Source organism: Culex pipiens, chromosome 1 (genome assembly GCF_016801865.2).
Source record: "Culex pipiens pallens isolate TS chromosome 1, TS_CPP_V2, whole genome shotgun sequence".
NCBI lineage: Eukaryota > Metazoa > Arthropoda > Insecta > Diptera > Culicidae > Culex > Culex pipiens.
In genome coordinates, this window is record NC_068937.1 from 85,838,441 (window position 1) to 85,860,790 (window position 22,350).

The 22,350-nt window shown below is 38.8% G+C and overlaps 2 protein-coding genes across 2 annotated transcripts in view; one reads left to right on the forward strand and one right to left on the reverse strand.

Annotated features, from left to right (window-relative positions):
• Positions 1-15,136, forward strand: part of LOC120425471 (ATP-binding cassette sub-family D member) — a 28,683-nt gene extending 13,547 nt beyond the window's left edge. Inside the window, exons 3-9 of the mRNA XM_039590007.2 lie at positions 7,835-8,553; positions 12,555-12,966; positions 13,056-13,598; positions 13,663-13,994; positions 14,253-14,342; positions 14,398-14,523; positions 14,590-15,136. Of these exons, the coding sequence (XP_039445941.1) occupies positions 7,967-8,553; positions 12,555-12,966; positions 13,056-13,598; positions 13,663-13,994; positions 14,253-14,342; positions 14,398-14,523; positions 14,590-14,761 (2,262 nt within the window). The 5' untranslated portion in view covers positions 7,835-7,966 and the 3' untranslated portion in view covers positions 14,762-15,136. The remainder of the gene's footprint in view (positions 1-7,834; positions 8,554-12,554; positions 12,967-13,055; positions 13,599-13,662; positions 13,995-14,252; positions 14,343-14,397; positions 14,524-14,589) is intronic.
• A 1,730-nt stretch (positions 15,137-16,866) lies between these two features.
• LOC120425500 (uncharacterized) lies at positions 16,867-21,685 on the reverse strand. The gene is made up of 3 exons (XM_039590049.2): positions 21,225-21,685; positions 19,441-19,630; positions 16,867-18,062 (listed from the first exon to the last, which is right to left on the reverse strand). Exons 1-3 carry the CDS (start codon positions 21,638-21,640, stop codon positions 17,649-17,651), a joined length of 1,020 nt encoding a protein of 339 aa, XP_039445983.1. The 5' UTR covers positions 21,641-21,685; the 3' UTR covers positions 16,867-17,648.
• Between the last annotated feature and the right edge of the window lie 665 nt (positions 21,686-22,350).

Sequence of the window (22,350 nt, forward strand, 5' to 3'; positions counted from 1 at the left end):
ATTTAGCCCTCAAACGAACGTACCATTATAGAAACAGACCCCCAAAATTAGTTTTCAATACTGAGATATTCCATAAAAACCAAAAAAAACTACGCGCATTTTTGTCACTTTCCATATGAAAGAAGTTTCAAACTTGTCGTGCTATCTTGACACAGCCTGAAATTTAATGTAAGTGCGACAATTGGGTACTAAAGCCCTATGTAAATTTTTATGAACAACTGTAAAAAACACGATAAAAAACCATTTGTGATCACTTTTTTTTCATTTTAATGCAAAAAAAAAAATATTGAAAGGACAACATTTTTTCGATGGATCAACTATGGAACGGGCTGTCAAGTAGGACCTTTCCTGTCAAGAAGGACCGTGAAGTTAATTTTTTAACTGGGGGATCCATTCTCAAATTTAGTTCTCGGCTTATCAGTCCCAGTAGCAAGTAAAACGAAAATTTTGTTTTACCTTTCGATATACATAATATCATTTTCAAGGGTTTTTTTTAAATTGAAATAAAAATCCATTTTAAATCCTTTGCGGTCGTTCAAAGGGTCATTGTACTCAGAAAAATAAGCTTTATCGTTATGACCAATAATATCACAAATTTAAACTTCATTTTAGGACCCAATTGGCCAAAGGGATTTCAGGTCAGAGAGCGTTTGACACAGATACGAGCTCGACTACCGTAAACCTTTTCAATTATATTTCGGGACTCCGGCAACCAAATTCAGCCAAACTTCGGGGCAATACATAGAATGGTCAACCAAACAAAACGTAATTGTTATTGTTTACATTGCGTGCTCTCGTTTTTGTTTATTCAAGATCAAACTTTAAAACTCGTTTTTCTCGGAACGTCAAATACGACGTACGACAAGACAGCACGACAGCGACATCGACCATTGAACATAGTATGCTCTGTAGATTGTTCAACTGACAGATCACAGAAAAATCGAACTGGCGCAAAGTGCTGCGTCCACCACTGCGTCAAACGAATAATCTTGTTCTCACCTTTACCGTTTCAAACCTGTGGACACCTAGTTTCGAGTAGAAATCACGCAACAGAGAAACGCCAAGACAATGCTGAAGCTCGAACAAGTTATTTTTTTTTGTATAATTGACCTGAAAACCGAAATTACAGCACACCACAATGGTCCTGAATAACAAAACCGTGCGTCGTCGCTAGAAAACCGCTTAACAATGTCGAAAAATATTGATATTTTGAATTTTGACGTCGTACGGTTGCACGGACGACAAACGATGGTCGGACTCAGCAAGGTGTACAAAAGTACCGCGAAATTGTGATCTTTTTGTACTTTGATTATGAGTGTAAACAAATTGATTTTTTAATTCATTATTGTTTTGTGTATTGTTTTCCAACGTTTCCAACTAAGAAGAGATCCTGCCAAACAAAGCTTTCTGCCGAATGGTTTTCTGCTGAACGACTTATTCGGCCCAATGAGTTATTCTGCCATTTGTACTATTCCACTCAACGACATTCTGCCAAACGACTTATTCGGCCTAACGAGTTATTCTGCCATTTGTACCATTCCGCCTAATGACATTCTGCCAATTGATTTTCTGCCGAACAAGCTTTTCTGCCAAACGTATTTTCTGCCGAATGACCTTTTCTGCCGAATGACCCATTCCGCCGATTGTTTTTCTGCCGTTCGGCTTTCCGCCGAATGTCATTCTGCCGAATAATTTTCTGCCGAATGGCCCAGTCCCAAACCAAGCAGCAGCAGAGGCTGTATGTATTAGCGTACAATAATCATACCGGAAAGCCTTCACTTCGTACTAATCTAATTTTGCACCTATACAGCGAGTTTACCTTTTTCTGTATCCCAGACAGCGAGAGACTCTATCAGCTGATTGTGGTGGCACATTCAAACTAACAACATGGGAACAGTCGAGTGAACAAGAATAAAGAGCGTGAGTTTACATTTTAAACCGACACCCTGCCCTGACTCATCCATCGATGTGGTTTATTGTGGGAGAGTGCTGAGGACTTTGTCTCAGTCCAACCATCACATTAAAAATGTTCCTTATACTGGAAAGACAAGCAACTCAATTTCAAACATATTTGTTAGTGATTTTTATTACACCATTTAAACTTGAATCATTTGATACATACACTCAAACCCCGATGGTTTGACACCAACTGTTGTCTAACTTATCTATATGCAAACTTTGTCCTCATAGGTGATCGACAGACCTTTCAAACAAGTCTAAAAGTCTGAATATTTGGCTACCTTGTCTCAAGTTATGTCTACTTAATGATAAGACTTCCATCAGTGACTTCTTATTTCTTTCAAAGATATAAATTTTGCGTCGCTATCAATATTTTGACAAAATTCTTTCTACAATTTGTTTAGAATAGTGCCCTACACATGCTGATTCCTTTTGGTAACGATTATCCCATTCCTTGCAAAGTTATGGAAATCGTTACTAATCAAGGATTGCGAACTAAGACGTAAATGACTGTACCACAAAATTATATAAATTTTGAAACACATTTGATTTAGACCAAAAATTCTTTCAGTGCCTTAAGAAGGCAACAACCGGCACATGCTGATTAATTTTGGTACAGAAATTCGTTTAATTGAATTCAATACAGAGCATTTTAGAGTGATGATCAATTTTCTTCGAAAATGATCAACGGCTTCACCTTAAGTGATATTGATGTACTTTCCAATGAATTAATAATTCAGATGAAAATTATTTCAGGATTTTTGTAAGTAGTGAGGGAGATTCCAACCACATAGATGGATTAAGTTAGTTTTTATTGAAATATGCTCGTCTATACAGCCAGAAGAGCAAAAAACGTGACTTATTTCCACTTGATTGCGCAGTGACAATGCACTTTTTTATATTTAAAGAGCTGTTTAGTTGCTTTCAGATTATGTTCTTCAGCCTCCACCTAACACGAACTTTGATCTTTTGAAATTTGCTTTGATCACCGTCTCCAAGGACATAATCAAACACTTTTTTTTAATTTATAAGGAGCTGAGATATAAACATGAACAAGAATAAATACATCTGTCTGTCTAAATTAATAAAAGTTTATCTTTTGTTTTTTTAATTGACTTTGTTGTTATCTAAATGTGGTGTCAACATGGACTGTATACATTATTGGGTACTGGTACTCGAATGTATACTGGTCGAAGTCGGTAGAAAAACGAATTTCGAGTTTATTGAAAAAAAAAAAATGCACAGAGTACCACAAAATGCTTGATACATTGTTACAGATGTGATACTATGAAAAATTTACAAAATATCAACAAATTTATGATAATGTTGTTGTGTATAAAGTTTTGACCAACGATTTCCCGTTTGCCAAGTTGACTCAATATACCGATCAGATCCGATACCGATGTGACCTGTTCTTGATTTGGGCTCTAGAAACTTTTTTGCAACAAATTGTGAGTTGTTCAAAGTGCACTGCAGCATAACTGCAGGGTATTGAGACCAACGGAAGCATAAATATGACCGTAGGTTGTGTACTTTTATAGCCAACTGTTTCATTCACTAAACACCTAAATAAAGGCCAAACCATAATGAGCCATGGTTGTAAATTACGTTAAAATCGTGCTAATGCAATTTATTTGCCTCTACTGTACTTCAGAAAAACCACCAGCTAAGCGTTTAGCGCAACTAGTGGCTACATGCGAGGCTTTTGCAACGTCCAACAGATGCCGGTCAAAACGTTTGCCGGCGGCCACAGTTTCACTTACGAGAAGGTACCTAAGCCGTAATGGCCGTTAAGCCACCGTAGCTTAGAATGAGCTCACGTGAGTACTTCTGTCAAGGATTATATTCAAAGCAATGTCGAATGGTTGAATCTCTTTCGAAGATATGGCCCCAGTCAGTACGTATACGTATGATAATTAATGGCAAACAAGTGCCAAAGCCAAGACTGGCTCTGCAGCTCATGCCGCACAACTATCCAAGCATGTAGTGCAAATTGTAGACGGGTTTTACTCATTACTTTACAACTACTTGTTTGGAAGAGCTTAGCAGCCAGTGGCCTAGTGAACAGCTTGCGGAGATTGTATGATGACGCTTTTAACCGTACATATAAACAGTGCTTTCGGCGACAGTCAAAACATTGCTGCTTGCTCAAACATTTCAAGTTGAGTTTCTTCCAGAGTCATAATAAAACAATAATTTTGCTACAGCTTCAGCCTTCGTCGTTTCAAAACTTGACGCAAGTTAGGAGTCACCAGGTGTCACCTATGGCCGTTCCGTTGTTGCGATGACGTCGTTGCCCCTGGTTGAACTGGACACAAAGTGTTAACATGGCCTTGTATTTTCATCATTGTTGTTGTTGTTTTATTGCTTGCCTATTACAGGAAAAGGTTTTGCACTTTGTGATGTGTCATTTTTCCCAGCCATTATTTTTGAATTATCGCTAATTGAAAGCCTAAGGTGTGGGATAAAGGCCACCTTTGCTAAACTTATATAATTTAGGGTCAAAAGTTATCCATAACTCAGCAGTACTTCCCTGTTTGGATCAACCCAGACGTAACATTCACAAGCATATTTGTTTTTGTAGTACTTCCGCGTAACTTTTTTTAATGTCGCAGGCACCCTGGTATAGAACTAAAACAAATAACAAATTATGTGATCTTAGGATATCCTTGCAGTCTTTTTTAAAATAATATAATATTCAGCTGAATCATATTCAATCGTTTGAAAGTGACAGAATAATTAAGATTGTTAAGTGAGTCTCTTAACTCCTTTTTGAAATAATGGTAATCCCAAACCATTGTTGCCTTTACGTGTTCCAAACTTGACTAGTCGTGTGAATAAAAATCGAATGAACAACAACAACAGTTCCAAAGTTCGTCACTGTCTAATCTTTATGACTCTTATCAAAATGCACTTTGAAACCAATTCAATTGATGGTCTTAGACTTGCTCTTGAGTTAGCGTTTCCCCTTCAAATCCATAATCTTTGATAAGATTATGCAAGTCATTAATGAGATTAGTTTATTAAAACGTGAAGAAAGATGTACATGTACACCAACAGTTAATCTATTTGAAGGACAATGTAAACATTGTTAGTTAATTTATATAAAGTTACATAAAAAATATTTAGATTCAAAATAAATTCACATTCATTTTCACTATCAATAAAGTAGAGATAAGCACTTATCTGAATCTATGGCTTAAAACACGTCACTTCTTTTATTTTACTCATTTTAACCCACAGGTTAAAAAAAATGCTGAGTAATTATTTTGAAACCTACTCGACGGTCGGTCATAACTCAAGAGCAAGATTATACCTGAACTTTTTTTTATAACACCAAGATTATGGTATTGGGTGAGTTAGGCACTTTTAAGGTACAATACTAATGGACCGACCCACTACAGAGATCCATAAACTGCGAAAAGGTCAGCTTTGCTCTGTTCATATCGGGAGTTTGCTTGCATGAGTTGGTAAGTATTGGGTTTAACATTGTACTGGTTCATTTATGAATCAAATAATTCATAGCTCAACGATTTTATTTTGGACTTTGTTATTGATAAATTTAATGATTTCGGTCCCTAGAATTTAAATAAAATTGAAATTATCATAGATTTCTTATAAAGATCAAATTAAATGCTTCAAACTAATTTTTTCTTCATTTTTCAAATTAAAAAAAAACAAAAAATAGTTTAAAGATTCAATTATTTTAAGATCATTCTATTTGCAGCACTCTGACTGTATTGTTGTGGTTGATTTTTTGCCTCTGACTGTAGAACAAGATCTGCGTGGAACGAAACAAGGTCGAGCGAGTCTTTCCTTCCTGCATGGGTTCGATTATGTTGTGACCTTAACTTTTTCTTTCCTCATTTTTCGCATTTCTTATGTTGCTTTTCTTACGGATTCTTAGGGGTACTATCTGAAGAAGGCAGTATCAGCGTTGATAGCGTGACCTGGGTTCATTCAACGCAGTATCTGTCCATTCTCGTATACTTAATGTCTTGAAAGAGGTCATTGGGCTTTCTACTACTCAAGTAAGGGATATCAGAATAAAAAAAAAAAAAATATAATAATTGTTCATTTAAAGTACTTTTGGTGTCATGCCTGTCATTTTTTTATTGCTCCTGGTTGAAAGTCAAGTTCACGAGCCCAATCTGCCCGATGAAGTTGTTGAGCTTTCCTGGCCTCTGCGGCAAAGCCGGTAATTCTACTCAACCACTTACCGGCTGATCAAGTGTGTCTGTGCTTCGTCCATCAGAGTCGATTCGTCTCGCGATCGTCGTCATCGTCGTTGTCGTACAGGCCGAGATGTAGGTCATTGTCAAAAGTACTTGTACTTATCGCAGCAGTGATCACTCATTGTTTTGTTTTTTACTTCGTTTTTTTATAAATCCCATTTTTTGTGCGTATATCATGTGCTCAAGGAGAAGTTTAAGCTAAATGCGGCATGTTGAAAAGTGTGCTAAGATCATTTTATACTTATGGGTTTGTGTATAACAATGTAGTATTAAAGCAATTAGACAGGAAACCCCCAGCGATGAGTGGTGACCTTGAAATCACAGTCACTTTTTACGGACATAGCACAGACGATATACACGAACACTGCCTAGTAGTCTACATACCAAAATGGAAATATATGGTAAGGGACCATCCACAAACCACGTGGACACTTTTTTGGAAATCTCAACCCCCCCCCCCCCCCCCCCTCGTGGACAATTGTCCATACAAAAAAAAACTTTTTTGTATGAAGCGTGGACAATCGCCATACCCCCCCCCCCCCTAAAGTGTCCACGTGGTTTATGGATGGTCCCTAATGGTCATCTAGGCGGTAAACTGTAAAAGGAGCGACAAGAAATCTAGGAAAAAAAAAACAAATTAAGTTAAATTTCTTTAAGTTGCTTCTGATTCACGGGGCTCTTTAATGTATGCTCCCTCAAAAAGAAGTTGAATTTATTAAAATTCATTAAATTTATTTAAAAAATATCACACAAACATCGAATGACACAAAAGCCAAAATAATGGTCAAGTGTCAATAATAAATAATAATAACAATAATAATTCAAAACATAAGTTTTATTATAACTCAACAAATCAAGGAAGTCTCAAACAAGAGAAAATGATAAATTTAAGAAAATGTTTTATTAACACGAACCTCATGTTACCTTCTTATTTTTAGCAGTTCTTATTAGGTCGATGCCTCTGTGCTATTTTATGCTTACTAGATAGGAAAACCATCAAGCTTAGTATACACTGAAATAAAAAAAATAGTACCCAATTCCTTTATTCTAGGAATTTTGCCTCTTTTCCTTATTTAGTAATCGGGTTTTTGGATAACTTAATAAGGAAAGGAGCCAAAATTCCTAGAATTTAGGAATTTGGTACTTTTATTTTTTTTCAGTGTCAGAGAGCACATAGGCAGCTACCTGTGTACTACATGGTTATAAGATATCACCACGAGACGAAACTTACTAGTAACTCCGCGCTCATCGAACTCTGACTGTATTTTTCTATACATTCAGAAGTGATCATAAATAAAGACAAAAAAAAACAGCTGAAACACTGACCACGATGAACAGTGCGTAAAATCACAGGAAACGCAACAAAGGCAAAAAAAAATTTGCGAAGGTGAAGAACTCGCGCCAACAAAGAAAGAAGAACCTCATTCATTTCGCTGTGCCTCTCACCACCGTCCACACATTCAAAATGCACGCACACATACATTCACAATCATATGCGCAAACCATTCGCGGAAAAGTGCGATTCCATATTTACAGTATCCTTCGCAACTAAAGTTTAAGGCTAGAGTATTGCTACTCTTTCACATCTCAGACGATAATCGTTTTCTTCCGTTTTTCTGTTTTGTTCTCGATGTTTTCAGATGACGGCCTAGCAGTTCTCTAGAATGGGTTGAACGCGAAAGATGTAACCTTTGCCCGCCCGCCCGCGTGTGTTGGAATTGAGTGTGTGACCATCTTCTTTGGAGTTGAACCCGAAACAGGCCACTGCCAAGATGCCGACAGTGATTTCGAAATTTGCGCGAAAGTCGTTCGACAAGCTCGAGGAACTCGGCTACTCCAAAGTGGCCGTTTCCAAGGGTCTAGTCTCGACGGCTCTGCTAGCGTACTGTTTAAAGCTGTCCTATCCATACATTAAGCAGCAACTAAGTGCTAACGAAACAAAGTGTGATAACGGTCAGTTGAATCGCAATGAAAACAACAATCTTACGAAGGCAGACGTCGAAGATCCGGAAGAAAAAATCGAGAAGATCATCATTGAGAAGAAACAACGTCGAAGAAAGCAACCGGGTTTGAATCTGGAGTTCATTCTACAGCTAAGGACGCTCATCCAGATTATGGTCCCTCGCGTGCTGTGCGAGGAGACCGGTCTGTTGGCCGTTCACACACTGTGTCTTATATCGCGAACCTTCCTCAGTATCTACGTTGCCGCAATGGAAGGCGCCATTGTTAAATATATCGTGAGAAAAGATGTGAAAAACTTTGTGCTAATGCTGCTCAAATGGTTCGGCATCGCCATACCGGCGACATTCATCAACTCCATGATTCGGTACCTCGAGAACAAGCTGGCACTGGCATTTAGGTGAGAATGAGAATACCGCTCAATATCAATCATGCATCAATAATAACCGAAAGTCATGTTTTCCATCAACCAAATTAAAAAAAAAATGAAATGTGGAGGAGTTCAATCTCTAGCTAGTACTAACACAACTACACCCAAAATTCAGAATCGAGATAATCGTTCTCTCAAAATTTATTGAGGGCTCAGTGCCAAAATCGATAGAATAATGGTACCAACTCACACCACCATAACAAATGAGTTCATTCGTTAGTTGAATCAATAAATCTCCAACAAGTGTCATACATCGACTTCTGACTTCTCCTTGGTCACCAAGCTGTGGTGGCCGAGGCAGCTAAGTCATTGGATTGGTTTGTCAAAGGTCTCTGGTTCGATTCCCGTTGTTGACACTTTTGGTTTTTTGTTTGACGGATGAACTTTTTTTGCAAATGAACCTCGAGAGAATAGTTCTATCGCCCATCTCGAGCTGTGTTCTCTGCGTCCGTGAATGGTACCACTATTCTCTCGACTCGAGATCATCATTCTCTCGGACTAGCGCTACCAGTTTTGGGTGTATGATCAATTCTCTTCTGGATTCGATTGCTTAGTGAAAGGAAAGTAGTGTACCATCACAAGCTGATCTTATCTGTACATCCTAGCAAGACGACGTATATCAACATTAACAATAAAACACGTTAACATTAGTTAAATAAAATAAATTTGTTACTGAATCGGCTTGATATGCTGTCCCCGATACTCTTCCCCACTGAAACTTGGAGCAATTTACTCATTTTAAAGTTATTGTTCAGTAGATGTCTCTTTTCACCCGAACATGAAAAGTCAATCATTCAAAGAATAAAAACATTTGCTGATAAACAGAAAATGTAAACCGTGCCACTCTACTTTTAAGTTGGACGTCCCACTTGTTATCAGTGCTCACTGTTAGTGGCAATGAACTAAGACACCCCAGACAGACACTCGCGAAAGATTCTCAGTAACGCCTAATCTCAGTACACAAGCTGAGTACTCAATCGTTACCTCTGGCTTAGATCCTTCTAGAAGTTTACGATTGCAACATCTTACTTCCATACAGTCTAAGGTTTACTTCATTCTGAAGTTCACTTGAACAACTGGATTTTAGCGAAGCGTGCAACGGAGGCGTTTGGATCAAGTAGTGTGGCTTTATAAGCACAAGGACAAACCGTTCCTTAACTAGCAGAACAGTACATTTCAAGTCAATGTACTTCCACAGAATTTCTAGCGGCGCGCACGAGACTTGAGCTCTCCTGCAGTGACAAATGGCTTCTAGCGGCTCACATAGTTGGTTCGTTTGCGCCTAGAACATGGCAAACCAGTTTGGAAATTAAATTACCGAGGCTGCTGGGCAAGTGCACTTCTAATATGCTTGTAGCCCGCCTCAACCCCCTATAGTACTTCTACGATGAGGATAGGTAAACGCTCCACTGCGCCAAGGTTTTTATAACCCACAATTGAGCACAGAATGATTTAATCTTCGATGATCGCATGGCTTACAGGCATAATAAATGGGTTTACCGGTTGGCGTTCAAATATTGGTTGGCAAGCAACAGATAATCTTGCCTTTTAGGCAAACCTAATTGTTCAGCCAGATTAGCAAGATTGTTTTGCCTAATTTGATTACCTATTTGCTCATCAGAATAATCAATAAACAATTACGATTTAAAAGTAGCCACAAGGGTAGCTAAGAAAAAAGTTTTCGTTGAGACTCAAAACATTTTGACCAAATCAATTATTTGAATGACTTGCAATGACTGTGTTTCTTGTGTGTAAATTATCATACCACTACCTGATGGATTGAGTTAAGTTTGATCCACGATTATTTTAATAAGATGTATGGAAAAACATGGATTTCCATCGGTCACCTAATGTTAACACATCATCACTTTGACATTTGGTAAGAGCTTCTTAAAAGCTTTTTCAACTCATATCAAGTAATACAGTAGGTAGGAAGTAGGGAGTGAGCAAGCAAGCAATATTTCTATTTATTTTTTTTATACATTTACCTCCCCAGTTGTAATTTAAAATTAATTTATTTAAATTAATTTATAAATGTTATGAAATAATTAAACACATGTTTTTTTAACTTGGTCGTCCGACTAAGTTTCGAAAAAAAAAGAAATAAATAACTAAATTGAAAAAGAAAACGCAAGCCTCTATCAAAAGTTCGGAAACATATTTTTTCCCATTAAAATTAATCCTTTGAAATTAGAGTTTGAATAGTTTTCAATCGAACAAACATTCATTCATCTCAATTTTTTGAAAAGGTGATTTTAAACAAAATTTTAATAAGCCTAACAAATTAATGCCAATTACATGAATTATACAAATTGACAAAAATGACTGCGCAAGCTCAACTCGAGGAGAAGCATAAACTTTGGGGTCTTCAAAAATACGTGCACTTCGAATTTTCAAAAAATACTCTCGTATTTTTTTTTGAATTTAAACTAAATTGATTTGTTTTAAGGAACACAATTTGCAATTGAAAAGTACTTCACAGAGGCTTTGATAAAGTGCGCCCTTTTTGAGATATAGCCACTTTAAGGTGCACCGCCACCGCGGAGCTGATGTCTTCTTATGCCAAAATATTAAAACTTACGGATCCAATGCTATAAGAATCTGATTGAAAATATATACGAACCTTGTTGTTTATAATTCAATAGAGAGTACTAAAGGTCCCACCCATGTGGATCAAGCAGACCGTGTCATACTCTCGTACACTTAGGAGCCCAGGACGCCAAAGTTAAAAAAAAATCAAACCATCCACATTAACGACCCCCGGGTCTTTTGTGGTCTCTATTGCAAGTTTCTGGTCCGAAGGCTTGAATGGGGAGAGCACCCAAACCTCTTTCTACTCCAAGGAACCTTCCATCCCAGTGTTTGAACTGACGACCTTTGGATTGCGAGTCAAACCGCCTCCAACGATTCCACCGGAGTAGGCTTGGTTTGGTGTATTGTTTGTACTTATGGCATGAAGACGACTCCTACACCTGAAATGACTTAACGGCCTAACAACCAAGGCCGGTTGGAGCAGATGGGAAGGACGCCAAAGTCCTTGTAGATAAAAGGAAGACACCAGTGATTGGTACTAGCAATAGTGGCCAAAAACTATAACAAAGATAAACAACTAAAGGAAATTAATAAAAAAGTGTATAACGATAGTTTCCGTCGTTTTAAAGTTAGGTACTAAAATGTGTGTAAAAAACATATTGGTGCAAATGCTCAGGTACATGTGCACCGTGAAATTTTTTTTTTTAAAGAAAATTTCACATGTATATTGTATTTGTTACCATTGAAAGCTGAGCCATTGGTTGCTTTATTTAAGCTTCAGAAAATGGGGGGCTGATTTTGAGAGACTTAGAAAACTTAAACTTTCATGTTTCTTTCTCTTTCATCCGTCGAATCTCAATGACCAGAGGTCTAATCTTCAATGTGTCTTAGACAATTTTGTAGGAAATAGTTTTAACTAAAAACTATTTTTTTAGAAATAGACACTGTTTTGAAAAATCTAAAAACTGATCTTTTATTAGTAAAAATCAAACTTTAAGTGAACGGCGCTCTTTGATTGAAAGTTTGATTTAACCCCGTAACTCAACTGGGTCAGTGACGTTGTAGTTAGCGCAATTGCATCTCATCCTGAGTAAAATTGCCTCTTGGCCTGAGTAAAATCCCAGTCGACCCCGATTGGCATTTTTCGTCACGAGATTTGTCTCATCACGGGGAAGTTAATGTCAGTTCCGGCCTAATTCGGAGTTTAGGTCGTTACGTCAGTCCAGGTGTGGGGGTCATCGCCCTGGGAAAGGTATAAAAGGCTTCGGTAGAATCGTAAGTCGGCAGTTAGAGACCTAGTACTAGAGCCGAGAGCCGATCTTGCTATAAAGACCTTCAAGTCCAAGTTATTGAGTGAATGATTTGAATCGATGTTCTAGAATCTAAACATGAACAACAACAACATTTTCACAAGAATTTTCCTCCGTTTTTCTTTCCAGAACCCGCCTAGTGAACCACGCCTACAAACTTTACTTCAAGAACCAAACGTATTACAAGGTGTCGAACCTGGATGGCCGCATCGAGAACGCCGACCACCGACTAACCGACGACATTTCGACCTTCTCGAGCTCGGTCGCTCACCTCTACAGCCATCTGACGAAGCCATGTTTCGATCTGATGTTGATTGGAATTGCTATGGCACGTTCATCGCGTAAAATGAAAGCGAACATCGTGATGGGACCGGCTCTAGCAACGATTGTAATTGGAACGACCGCGCACATAATGCGAGTTGTGTCGCCCAAATTTGGGCAGCTCGTTTCGGAAGAGGCAAACCGAAACGGATACCTACGACATGTGCACTCCAAGATTATCACAAACGCCGAGGAGATTGCTTTCTACGGAGGGCACAAGGTCGGTAACTACGAACGAACGTTTCCTGACTGAATGATGTGAATACTGATTAACCTTTCGGTTTTTGCTTTTGTTTTGCTCCGCAACAGGTGGAACACGCTCAACTGCAGGACGCGTATTCGAGGCTGGTGAATCAGATGAATTCAATCTTCACGCAAAAGCTCTGGTTCATCATGCTCGAGCAGTTCTTCATGAAATACGTCTGGTCCGGTACCGGAATGGTAATGGTATCTTTACCAATTCTGACGACAACCGGCCTTCCAAATGGGCCACATGACCGCAGCAACACCATCAGATCCAACACGGAACACGGGGTCAGCGAGAGGACTCAGTACTTCACTACGGCACGAAACCTACTGCTGAGTGGTGCCGATGCTATCGAGCGATTGATGTCATCATACAAGGAGATTGTGGCACTGGCCGGCTACACTAGTCGCGTTGCCGGAATGCTCGAAGTGTTCGACGAAGTTTCTCGTGGGGTTTACCAGAAGACGGTTATAACAGCTGACCGCAACGTTGCCGGTATTCTAGAGTTCAAAAATGATCAACCCATTGCCAAAGGAATGATCGTTTGCAGTGATAACGAAAGTGATATGACGATATCGCTGGAAAATGTGCCAGTAGTGACACCGGTAGTGCATTGTACTTCTGCGTTACGTAACAACCCTGTACGAGTTATTGTTTCTTTTGTTTTAGAACTGTGACATTGTGGTGTCGAGCCTGACGCTGACAATCATGCCCGGAATGCATCTTCTGATAACCGGACCCAATGGATGCGGCAAATCCAGCCTGTTTCGTATTCTGAGCGGGCTGTGGCCAATTTACGGAGGAACGCTGTGCATACCAAAGCCGGCTCAAGGCAAACCTTGCATGTTCTATATTCCACAACGGCCGTACATGTCGTGCGGAAGCTTGCGAGACCAAATCATCTATCCGGACACTCGGAAGGATATGCTTAACAAAAACATCACAGAGTGTCAGCTGAGGGAAATCATGCGTATGGTGGCGCTCGAGCACATAATTGATAGGTAAGTGTCTACGTGGTTTATGGATGGCCCCTTATCACGAAAATATGTACGCATCGATATATTTTTGATAGAATTACTTGTAGTGTTTTAAACCACATTTGAAATTTATTCTGCTCATGGCAAGCAGATTTTTAAATAAACAAGCTGAAATTTCCATATTCTTTCGGGTTGAATCGAATCAACCTATTTTATGTTACGGGCTAGTAAAGTATGATGCCAATTTTAAACCGGCACTTAACGTTATTTTAACATTTTCAGGGACAGCTTCGACGAAATCCGTGATTGGAAGGACACTCTTTCTGGAGGTGAAAAGCAGCGAATGGCAATGGCAAGACTATTCTATCACAAGTGAGTATTTCAATTTTAAAGCTTTTTTAAGGGTACTACATATTTATATTTTTAGGCCACACTATGCCCTTTTGGATGAATGTACGAGTGCAGTTTCGGTTGATGTTGAGAGTTCAATTTACGAGACTGCCAAGTCGATGGGTATTACCCTTTTGACCATCACGCATAGACCAACTTTGTGGTATGAAAATGAAATGTTTTTTTTAAGTACTGTCCATCATATAAGCGCCGTGTTTCTTTTTTTCAGGAAATTCCACACCCACATACTGGAATTCGACGGCCAGGGTGGCTGGGTCTTTGAACCCCTGGCTAAGGATGCCAAACAAAAGGTTCCTAAATCGAGACAGAGCGTGTACCAAAATCACAAACCATTCACGGACGCGCCGGAAACATCTCCCTCGGCAGCACCCGCAGTGTGATTTCCGAATTGTACATAACGGTATTTCAATGTAACAAGATTCATCACAAAAACGATCGAGATTATCCAATAATTAACCCAAAATCTGTGACAGTTTTAGAAACATTTGTTTGTTGATTGTTAGCGACATAGTTTAGCGCAAATACAGGTGACATGCTTAGGTACTTATTGTATAAGGATAAAGAATAGATAAAAAGTCAGTTGTCTTGTTTCAATTATTTTGGCGTTATTAAAATTATAGTTCAATGAAATTTATGTAACTTTGAATGTTTTATATATGGAAAAATGATAGCTTTTCAAAAAGGTTAAGCGATTTTAAAATATAGTCTTGTAAAAAAAAACAAATAAATAAATACTATGTACAATAAAACTTTAACAACTATATTTCATTCCTAAAATCACAAATCTCACAGTTGTAGATTTATTTAAAATATAATTTTAGGCAGAACAAATCTTTAACTCGAACCATTCTTACGGTTATTTTTCCGAGAGCATTCATGACTTATATGGGACCTCAAGACGGATCGAATGAGACCAAAATGGATAAAATGGGAAAAGTCAGTGATGATATAAATTTTTGATCAACATCCCACCACACACACAGACTCAGAATTTGATCCTGAATAGATATATTAAAAAATAATTAAGAAGTTCATTTTTCGAGTGATTTTACTGGCTTTTATCAGTGAGGTGAGGAAGGCAAAAAATAAAAACAGTTTTTTAGCCTTGTAAATGCTTCTTATGCACTAGTTTAAAAAAATCATGAATTTGGAAATGCATTTTGGCCTTTTCACTAGACCAAAGTAACCAATTTTTCCCCAGGGGCCCCTAGAACCGATAATAGCAGATCAGAATTGATTGTTTTAATAATTGGACAATAGTAATAACCTACTCTGTTGAAATCACGCCCAAATTACTGGACCGGCCCGGTAAATCTTCTGCCGGAAATCCGGTCATATCTCGGTTCCCGGTGGTCCACCCAAGATAAACCTAAGGCATTGGAAAAAGTCACATCGTCGTTGTCGTGCTATCTTGTCACACGTGCATTTTTGGCCAAATTGAGTAAAGAACGCCATTTTGTGCAGTTCAAAATGCATCACCTTTTGACCATCACAGATCCCCAAAATCCGATTGCAATCCTGAGATATTCAATAAATACCGAAAATACCCCTGTATTACTGTCACGAATTTAGTCAGCAGCAGTTTGACACACGTACATGCCCGACTACCGTAAACATTTGTAGTTATTACCCGGGACTCCGGCAACCAAATTCAACCATACTTCGGGACAATGCACAGAAGGGTCAACCAAACAAAGCGTGTTGTTTATTGTTTACACTGCGTACTCTATGTTTTGTTTATTCAATATCAAACATCAAAATGCGTTTTTCGCGGAGCACCAAAAAGCAACATGCGACAAGATAGCACGACAGCGTCGACATGAAACAAGAACAAAAAATAAGATTTCTTCTTTTCAATGATTTTTAAAGATTAAAAATCAGTTGAAATCTTTTAAGATCAAAACTCGTCTAGAGTCAATAGTCGCGGTTGGAGCTTATTTTAGTTTGTATGGGAATTCTTTGCACAGTTGTGAGTGCACATCAACCAGAGCTTTTGCACCTAGATTTTTGTTACAGACATTTTAGTATCTTCAGAACTACGGGAACTATCGATATGATTTTTCATTCATCCCATAAAGTACTGTCCACAAAGTAATTAACAACAAAGTTTGACAAATTTTACAATCGCGTTGTTGCGGGATTGGGTCCGAAGTTTGACAATTTTGAAATAATAAGACTTCAACTTCCTTCGTTGCTGTGCACCCTTAAATGAAAAACTGCTGCCATCAAAAACAACATTTCAACTCTGCGGGTTGATAAAAAGTTCCAGCTATCATGCTTATGCGCCTTTTTGTTATGTTGCTCTAGAGATATTGCATACCTTGGTGACCCTGCAGTGCACAAGATACGTGGTACTATAACCCTTGAACTGTTAGTTTACAAATGAATAGCTCCGTTCAGTTTACCTGTTTTCAAAACGGTTGCGCAATCTTTATTTTGTGCTTCCAGTTTAGTTTTGTTTCGGATTAATAAATATTCAAGTAAATTTTAATTTAAAATGTGTTTATTTTGAAACGTGTAAAGACGTTCTGTTACAATAGTGTGTTTTTATACAAAATTTATCACTGAACTGGAATGGATGCATTTTAAAACTGTATTCATCGCTACTCAAGAGTCGAATAGCTTAAATGGAAGTCCAAAATCGAATAAAGTTTTGTAAAAGCGAATTTTCAACTCTTACGCGTATATTATTTTGTTTTTTTTTTACTTTTTTACATGTGTACCTCCTAAATGCTAAGATAAAACTTTTAGTCTTTCAATTGCTCTTGATTAAAGATCTACAACGTAAGCCTAGCTATTTATATGATATCTTAACTGTTTACTTAATAATTAAAACCTTTTCTGCGCCTTTTTAAACTTTGCTCAGACGATGGAAAAATAGACCCGAAACGATAGTACACTTCAACTGGTGTCTTTGCTGCAATCTCATCTTGATCGCTGCTGTTGAAAGCTTCTCGATCTTCTCGATGAACGATCACCAAAGACACAAACCAAAGATTTTATACCATGTTTGCCTACAAAAAAAGCTCTCGTTCTCTTAATAAAGCTACACTTGTTTGTGTGTGTCTGGTTTTGTTTGCTGTGTGTGTGTTTTTTTTAATTTAGTTTCTCTCACTCTCTTCATGCTTTCAATTATGTAATTTAACCTGTTTCTTCTCTTTCTTATGCTCTTATGTTCTATCTACTGTGTTTATTATTTCTCTCCCTCTCTTTAAACCATGCATTAAAACTGGCAAGAAAATCGTTCGCGACGTCGCTATATCTTTCTTACGGGATGAGCGCGTGGTGGTGGATGGGTTTCAGACTCTTTTGACTTTTCTCAATCACGTAGAAGCTTTGCGGTTTTCCATTGCTCGCGTAGTACTTGCCCCCTTGGGCACTTTTCTTTGCCTTGATGGGCGCGTAGAACGTGGGGGATTTTTTCTTCTGGATCTTATCCGCGTGGTCGAGGGCGGCCGCCGCCGACGAGCTGAACTTGATCAACGATTTGTCCAGTGCTTCGTTCTCCCACGGTTTGGTCCAGGTGGGAATGTCCTTGATGTCGATCAGCTCGTCAATGTTGTCGTGGTGGCGCGAGTTCGGATTTCGGCCCTGGTTGTTACCAAGAATCTTCTTCAGCACTGGAATGTTCCAGTGGTAGATGCGACCCGGCTTGCCGTTGGACTTGAAACCCACTGGGACCTGGCGATGAAAAGAAAAAAAATGTAATATATTTATATGATAATGTTCATTTAATGTCGACTCCCACCGATGTTTTCTCAATCCAATTTCGATCTTTGTGAAACTTTGTTCTAAGGGGTAATTTTGGCCTCTTATCACAAATCATCATTTTTTGATATCTCGTGACATGGGAAGCTACAGCCCATGTCGATTTTTGAAATTTCACGAAGACATGTTTGTTATTTTTTCGAATTCATGTAGAATTAGGGGAAATTCTCGTATGTTTGGCAGACTAGGACTCGGTCCCCCGGTGGCATTTTTTCGAGACGAGATTTATCTTGTGATTTGGTTTAGGGTTGGATTTATCTGACCACACCTTCCGTTAGGTCGTTAGCTCAGTCCAGGTGTAGGAGTCGTCTCCCTGGAAAAACGTCGCTGGTCGGCAGTTGGACTCATAATCCAAAGGTCGTCAGTTCGAATTCCGGGGTGGATGGGAGCATAGGTGTAAAATAAGTTTGGTTTGCCTCACCGTTTCAAGCCTTGGGACGCCTAGTTTTGAGCAGGAATCTGCTGAACGAACAATTTGCTTTGATTTGATTTATTTTCAATAAAAACTTAAATCTGATTGTATTTTATCAATTCATTCAAAAATAGTTCCAATGTAGGTAAGCTTATAAATACCTAAACTGGTGTTACACTTTAAACAGGTTGTTTTTCGATTAGCATGCCTTATATTGGCAGACACAATAAAATTTCACTTATATGGGCAAACGGAAACGATGGCAATCTTCGACTATTAAGGTCACCCCAGTTAACAGTCGAAAGAAGCCCCCCAATCCGGAGCAATTCGCCAGTTGGTCAGCTAGTCGTCCATAAAAACACAACCGATTCCTGTTTTAGGCCTTATTTGCATCCACCACGTCGCGGTTGGATGTTTTGACTGTAGTTATCACGTCCACCATCTGGCCGCACCGTTCCAGACGCGAATCAAAGCCTTTTTGCCATGGTACGAGGTTTTCTTGCATTGATACAACATAAACTTCCTTTCCCTCTCGGTTTCCCCCGGTGGTCTTTTACCTTTATTTTGCAATTTCTCCAACAACAAATCATCGTGTTGGCCGACCTGAGAACGCCCGTAGCAGTAGTTGTTGGAGCGTTGGTACACACTGAATAAGGTCTGTGTAAATGAGCACGTGATGCATCCCGAGAAAGCCCCAAACGTAACCTGTGGGTCAACCTGCGCTGGTAAGCTTTGGTGTAGACCGCGGCGGTCGGTGCCTTGCCGTTTCGTTTCAGTTTTTTTTTCTGGTATGGGGTTCCCGGGCCTTCCCTATTCCCTTCTCTTCTCTCACAGCCTGCATTGAACGGATAAGGGTCTACTGGTAACTACGATACGTACCTTTTTGCCTACATCCTCGATCGCGTTCGGCGCCGGAACCGGTCCATTGTTAGTGTAGTAGTAGGGATTCGGTGGCAGCTTGATCACGAACATATGTGAGTCATCGGGTCGACCGTGATGCCGGGACTCCACCGCCAGTCGCTTCTTCTGATGGCTGGAGGAGACGTGCAGCTTGCCAAGACCCAGTTTGCTGTGGAAGTTCAAGAAAAAAAAAATGTGTTCGTTTAGGGACATGAAATAAATGAACAAAGTCAGATAGTGAGAGGAACTTTTCGTTTCGTTTGTTAGAATCATTGAACATTTAACGGATATTTGAAACATACTAAATCAATTGTTCTTTTTATAATTTATGTTGATCGAAAATTTTAAACGAATATTTTTTAAGAAACAATGAAACTACAAACAAATTTAAATTGACGTCACCAGAATCGAATAAATCTGGATGTTTTATTTTTTTTTTGTTTTTCAGGCCGTTGCAATTTATTTTGAAGTTTATGTCCCTCGACTCTGGCCAAAGTCGAGGGGACAAAAAAATAAAAGTGAGATTACAGGCCATAGTATTAACATTTGAATGAAAATAGTGTTTTAAGATGCATTTTACACCTGCTCAGTTATTTTGCAATCAATAGTTTCTAAAATAACCAAGTATAGAAGAATTTATTTTTCACCAAAAAAAAGCTTGCAAACAAATTTGATTTAAAAAACATTCAAATGTTGCCATAAGATACCAATTTTCATTAAATTAAATTAAATTAAATTGCTTCTCAATCATTATTCGATTCCACGATATGGCATATGGGTAATTCTCCGCCAACTCACACAGCAGTTGCCCCTCTATGATTTGCGTGAAACTTTGTCCTTGGGGGTAACTTTTGTGTGGGAGTTGCATGCCCGGAATAACCTCTAAAAGGTGATTGATTGAACTTTTAAAGAAAATCTAGCCTAGTATTTGGTGCGTCTAAAATCAAAGATTTGATTTCCATCAAAATTCGTATCTCGGAATTCTTTTAAGATAACTTCACCATTGTTTGACCTTTTCAAATGTTAGGTTAGATTTTTGAAATTTCAAACTATTTTTCCCTTTTAGTCTATCTTATCACCTTTCATAGCGTACATAAAGGCTAAAACCGGTTGAAATTTCGCGGAATTATTGTTTCTTGAAAAGTGTGTTTTTTGCGAAAATTGTCTTTTTACCACACAAGGCAAAGATCAGCCTAATGGCCAAACAAAAAAAAAATACAGGTCTAATTATTTCGACTAAGAAACCCGCCAATCAATTTTGGGCCCGATCGGACAACTTTTCTCCAAATCGTGTTTTCGTTGGGAATAAAAATGCTACATTAGTGGCCACTTATTAAAGCAAAACCATGCAACCAAGGCCAGTTAAATAATAATCATGAATCAAAGATGATTGGCCCACTAGACTGGTCAAATCCCTAGGTTCAGGGTTCAAAATATTTAACATTTTAGGAAGAAACATATTTTTGTCTGATGAATTTTAAAATCAACGAACCAATACATTTTAATGACAATAAACAAATAGCTACATAATAAACGATTGAACAAATCAGTTAATGTGACCCAGATACTAAATAGTTCGAAATTCAATGGTAAAGATTCCATATATTTTTCAGAACAAAATTACATTAAAACCAAAAGTGTTTACTGTGGCACCAATCGACCGATCGTGTCGGGTGCGTCAATCGATTTCACCGCGCGTAAACACCCTTTTTCAGCGTTGGTTCAGCTTTCACAGGTTTTCCTTGTTTGTACCGCGCACTCACCTGAGCAGTGTCGGATTAGTCAGTGGTTCCTTTTTCGGCATCACCTCCAGAGACTTCCCGGTGGATTTTTCCGAATGATGATGCTTGGCCTTCTTGTGCTGGTGCTGATGTTGATGCTGGTGAGCTTCTTTGTCTTCCCGCACTTTCGTCACCGTTTTACCGTACTTCTTCGGTGGGGGCTTCGCGTAGTGCTGGTGATGGCCAACATCGGCCAGCGACGTAATGTAGGTAATTGGTGTCGACTTAAGGTTCGCTTTCTTGGACCTACTACTGGAGGACGTTAATGATTTGGCCGATTTGACTGTCTCGTTCTCATTCGTTCCTTTGATCACCGTCGTCGTCGTCGTCACAGCGCCGGAATCCTCCTCAACCGAATGTCCACCGGGCGCGGCGTCCAGCGTGGAAATCACACACATTAACAGCAAAATTAAGCTGAAATACACGTAAATAAGGGCAAGAAAACATAATAATTAGTAATTAAGAAATCGAACCGTTTCGCTGATTGATGCGCTTTGTTTCTGAGCTCGTTGTTCATGCCGCTTGAGCTCTAATTCAACTTGCCACGGAGGGGAAATGAGCCCGGACAATGGGCAGTGATAAAATATACGGTGGTATCACAGAGGCTTTAATGGCCAATGCAATTACCCAGCAAGCTAGAGAGTGCCGATGTGACGACCATAATGACTCGTTAAAGCGATCGAACCCTGGGGCCACTAAAACGATAGCTTTTAATTTTTCGTGTTTAGAGCAGTTGCGGGAACCGAACGGAGAAAACGCCGGGCTCAAACTAAACGTCGAGCATTCCAGATAACCTAATCAGAACGTGGGACTTTTCTGATTAGGTGAAAGTCGTTGAGCAAATTCAGGTGAAGGTCATTAGGCTAAATTGAAACTGCGTTTCAGCAAGTGACCAACTAATTGAGAGGTTGGCCATTTTTAACCAGGTGAACAATATGTTCGGTTGATTTGATTGATTTAACCGGCCAAAACGAAACGGAAAAAATCAAAATGTTATTTTTTTTATTGAGAACATTTGGAGAACATTTTAAAGCTGCTAAGCCGTTCGTCAATATTTTTTTAAAAGATAACATGAGCATTGTTCAATGAAAAACATTTTCAATTGTTT

What these genes read in the sequence shown, in the direction of transcription:
- LOC120425500 (XM_039590049.2), bottom strand. Translation starts at nt 21,640, where the DNA reads ATGTGTGTGATTTCCACGCTGGACGCCGCGCCCGGTGGACATTCGGTT. An exon ending in ACTAATCCGACACTGCTCAG is followed by an intron (nt 19,631 to 21,224) that starts GTGAGTGCGCGG and finishes GAACTTCCACAG; the next exon opens with CAAACTGGGTCTTGGCAAGC. An exon ending in TCGAGGATGTAGGCAAAAAG is followed by an intron (nt 18,063 to 19,440) that starts GTACGTATCGTA and finishes TTTCATCGCCAG; the next exon opens with GTCCCAGTGGGTTTCAAGTC.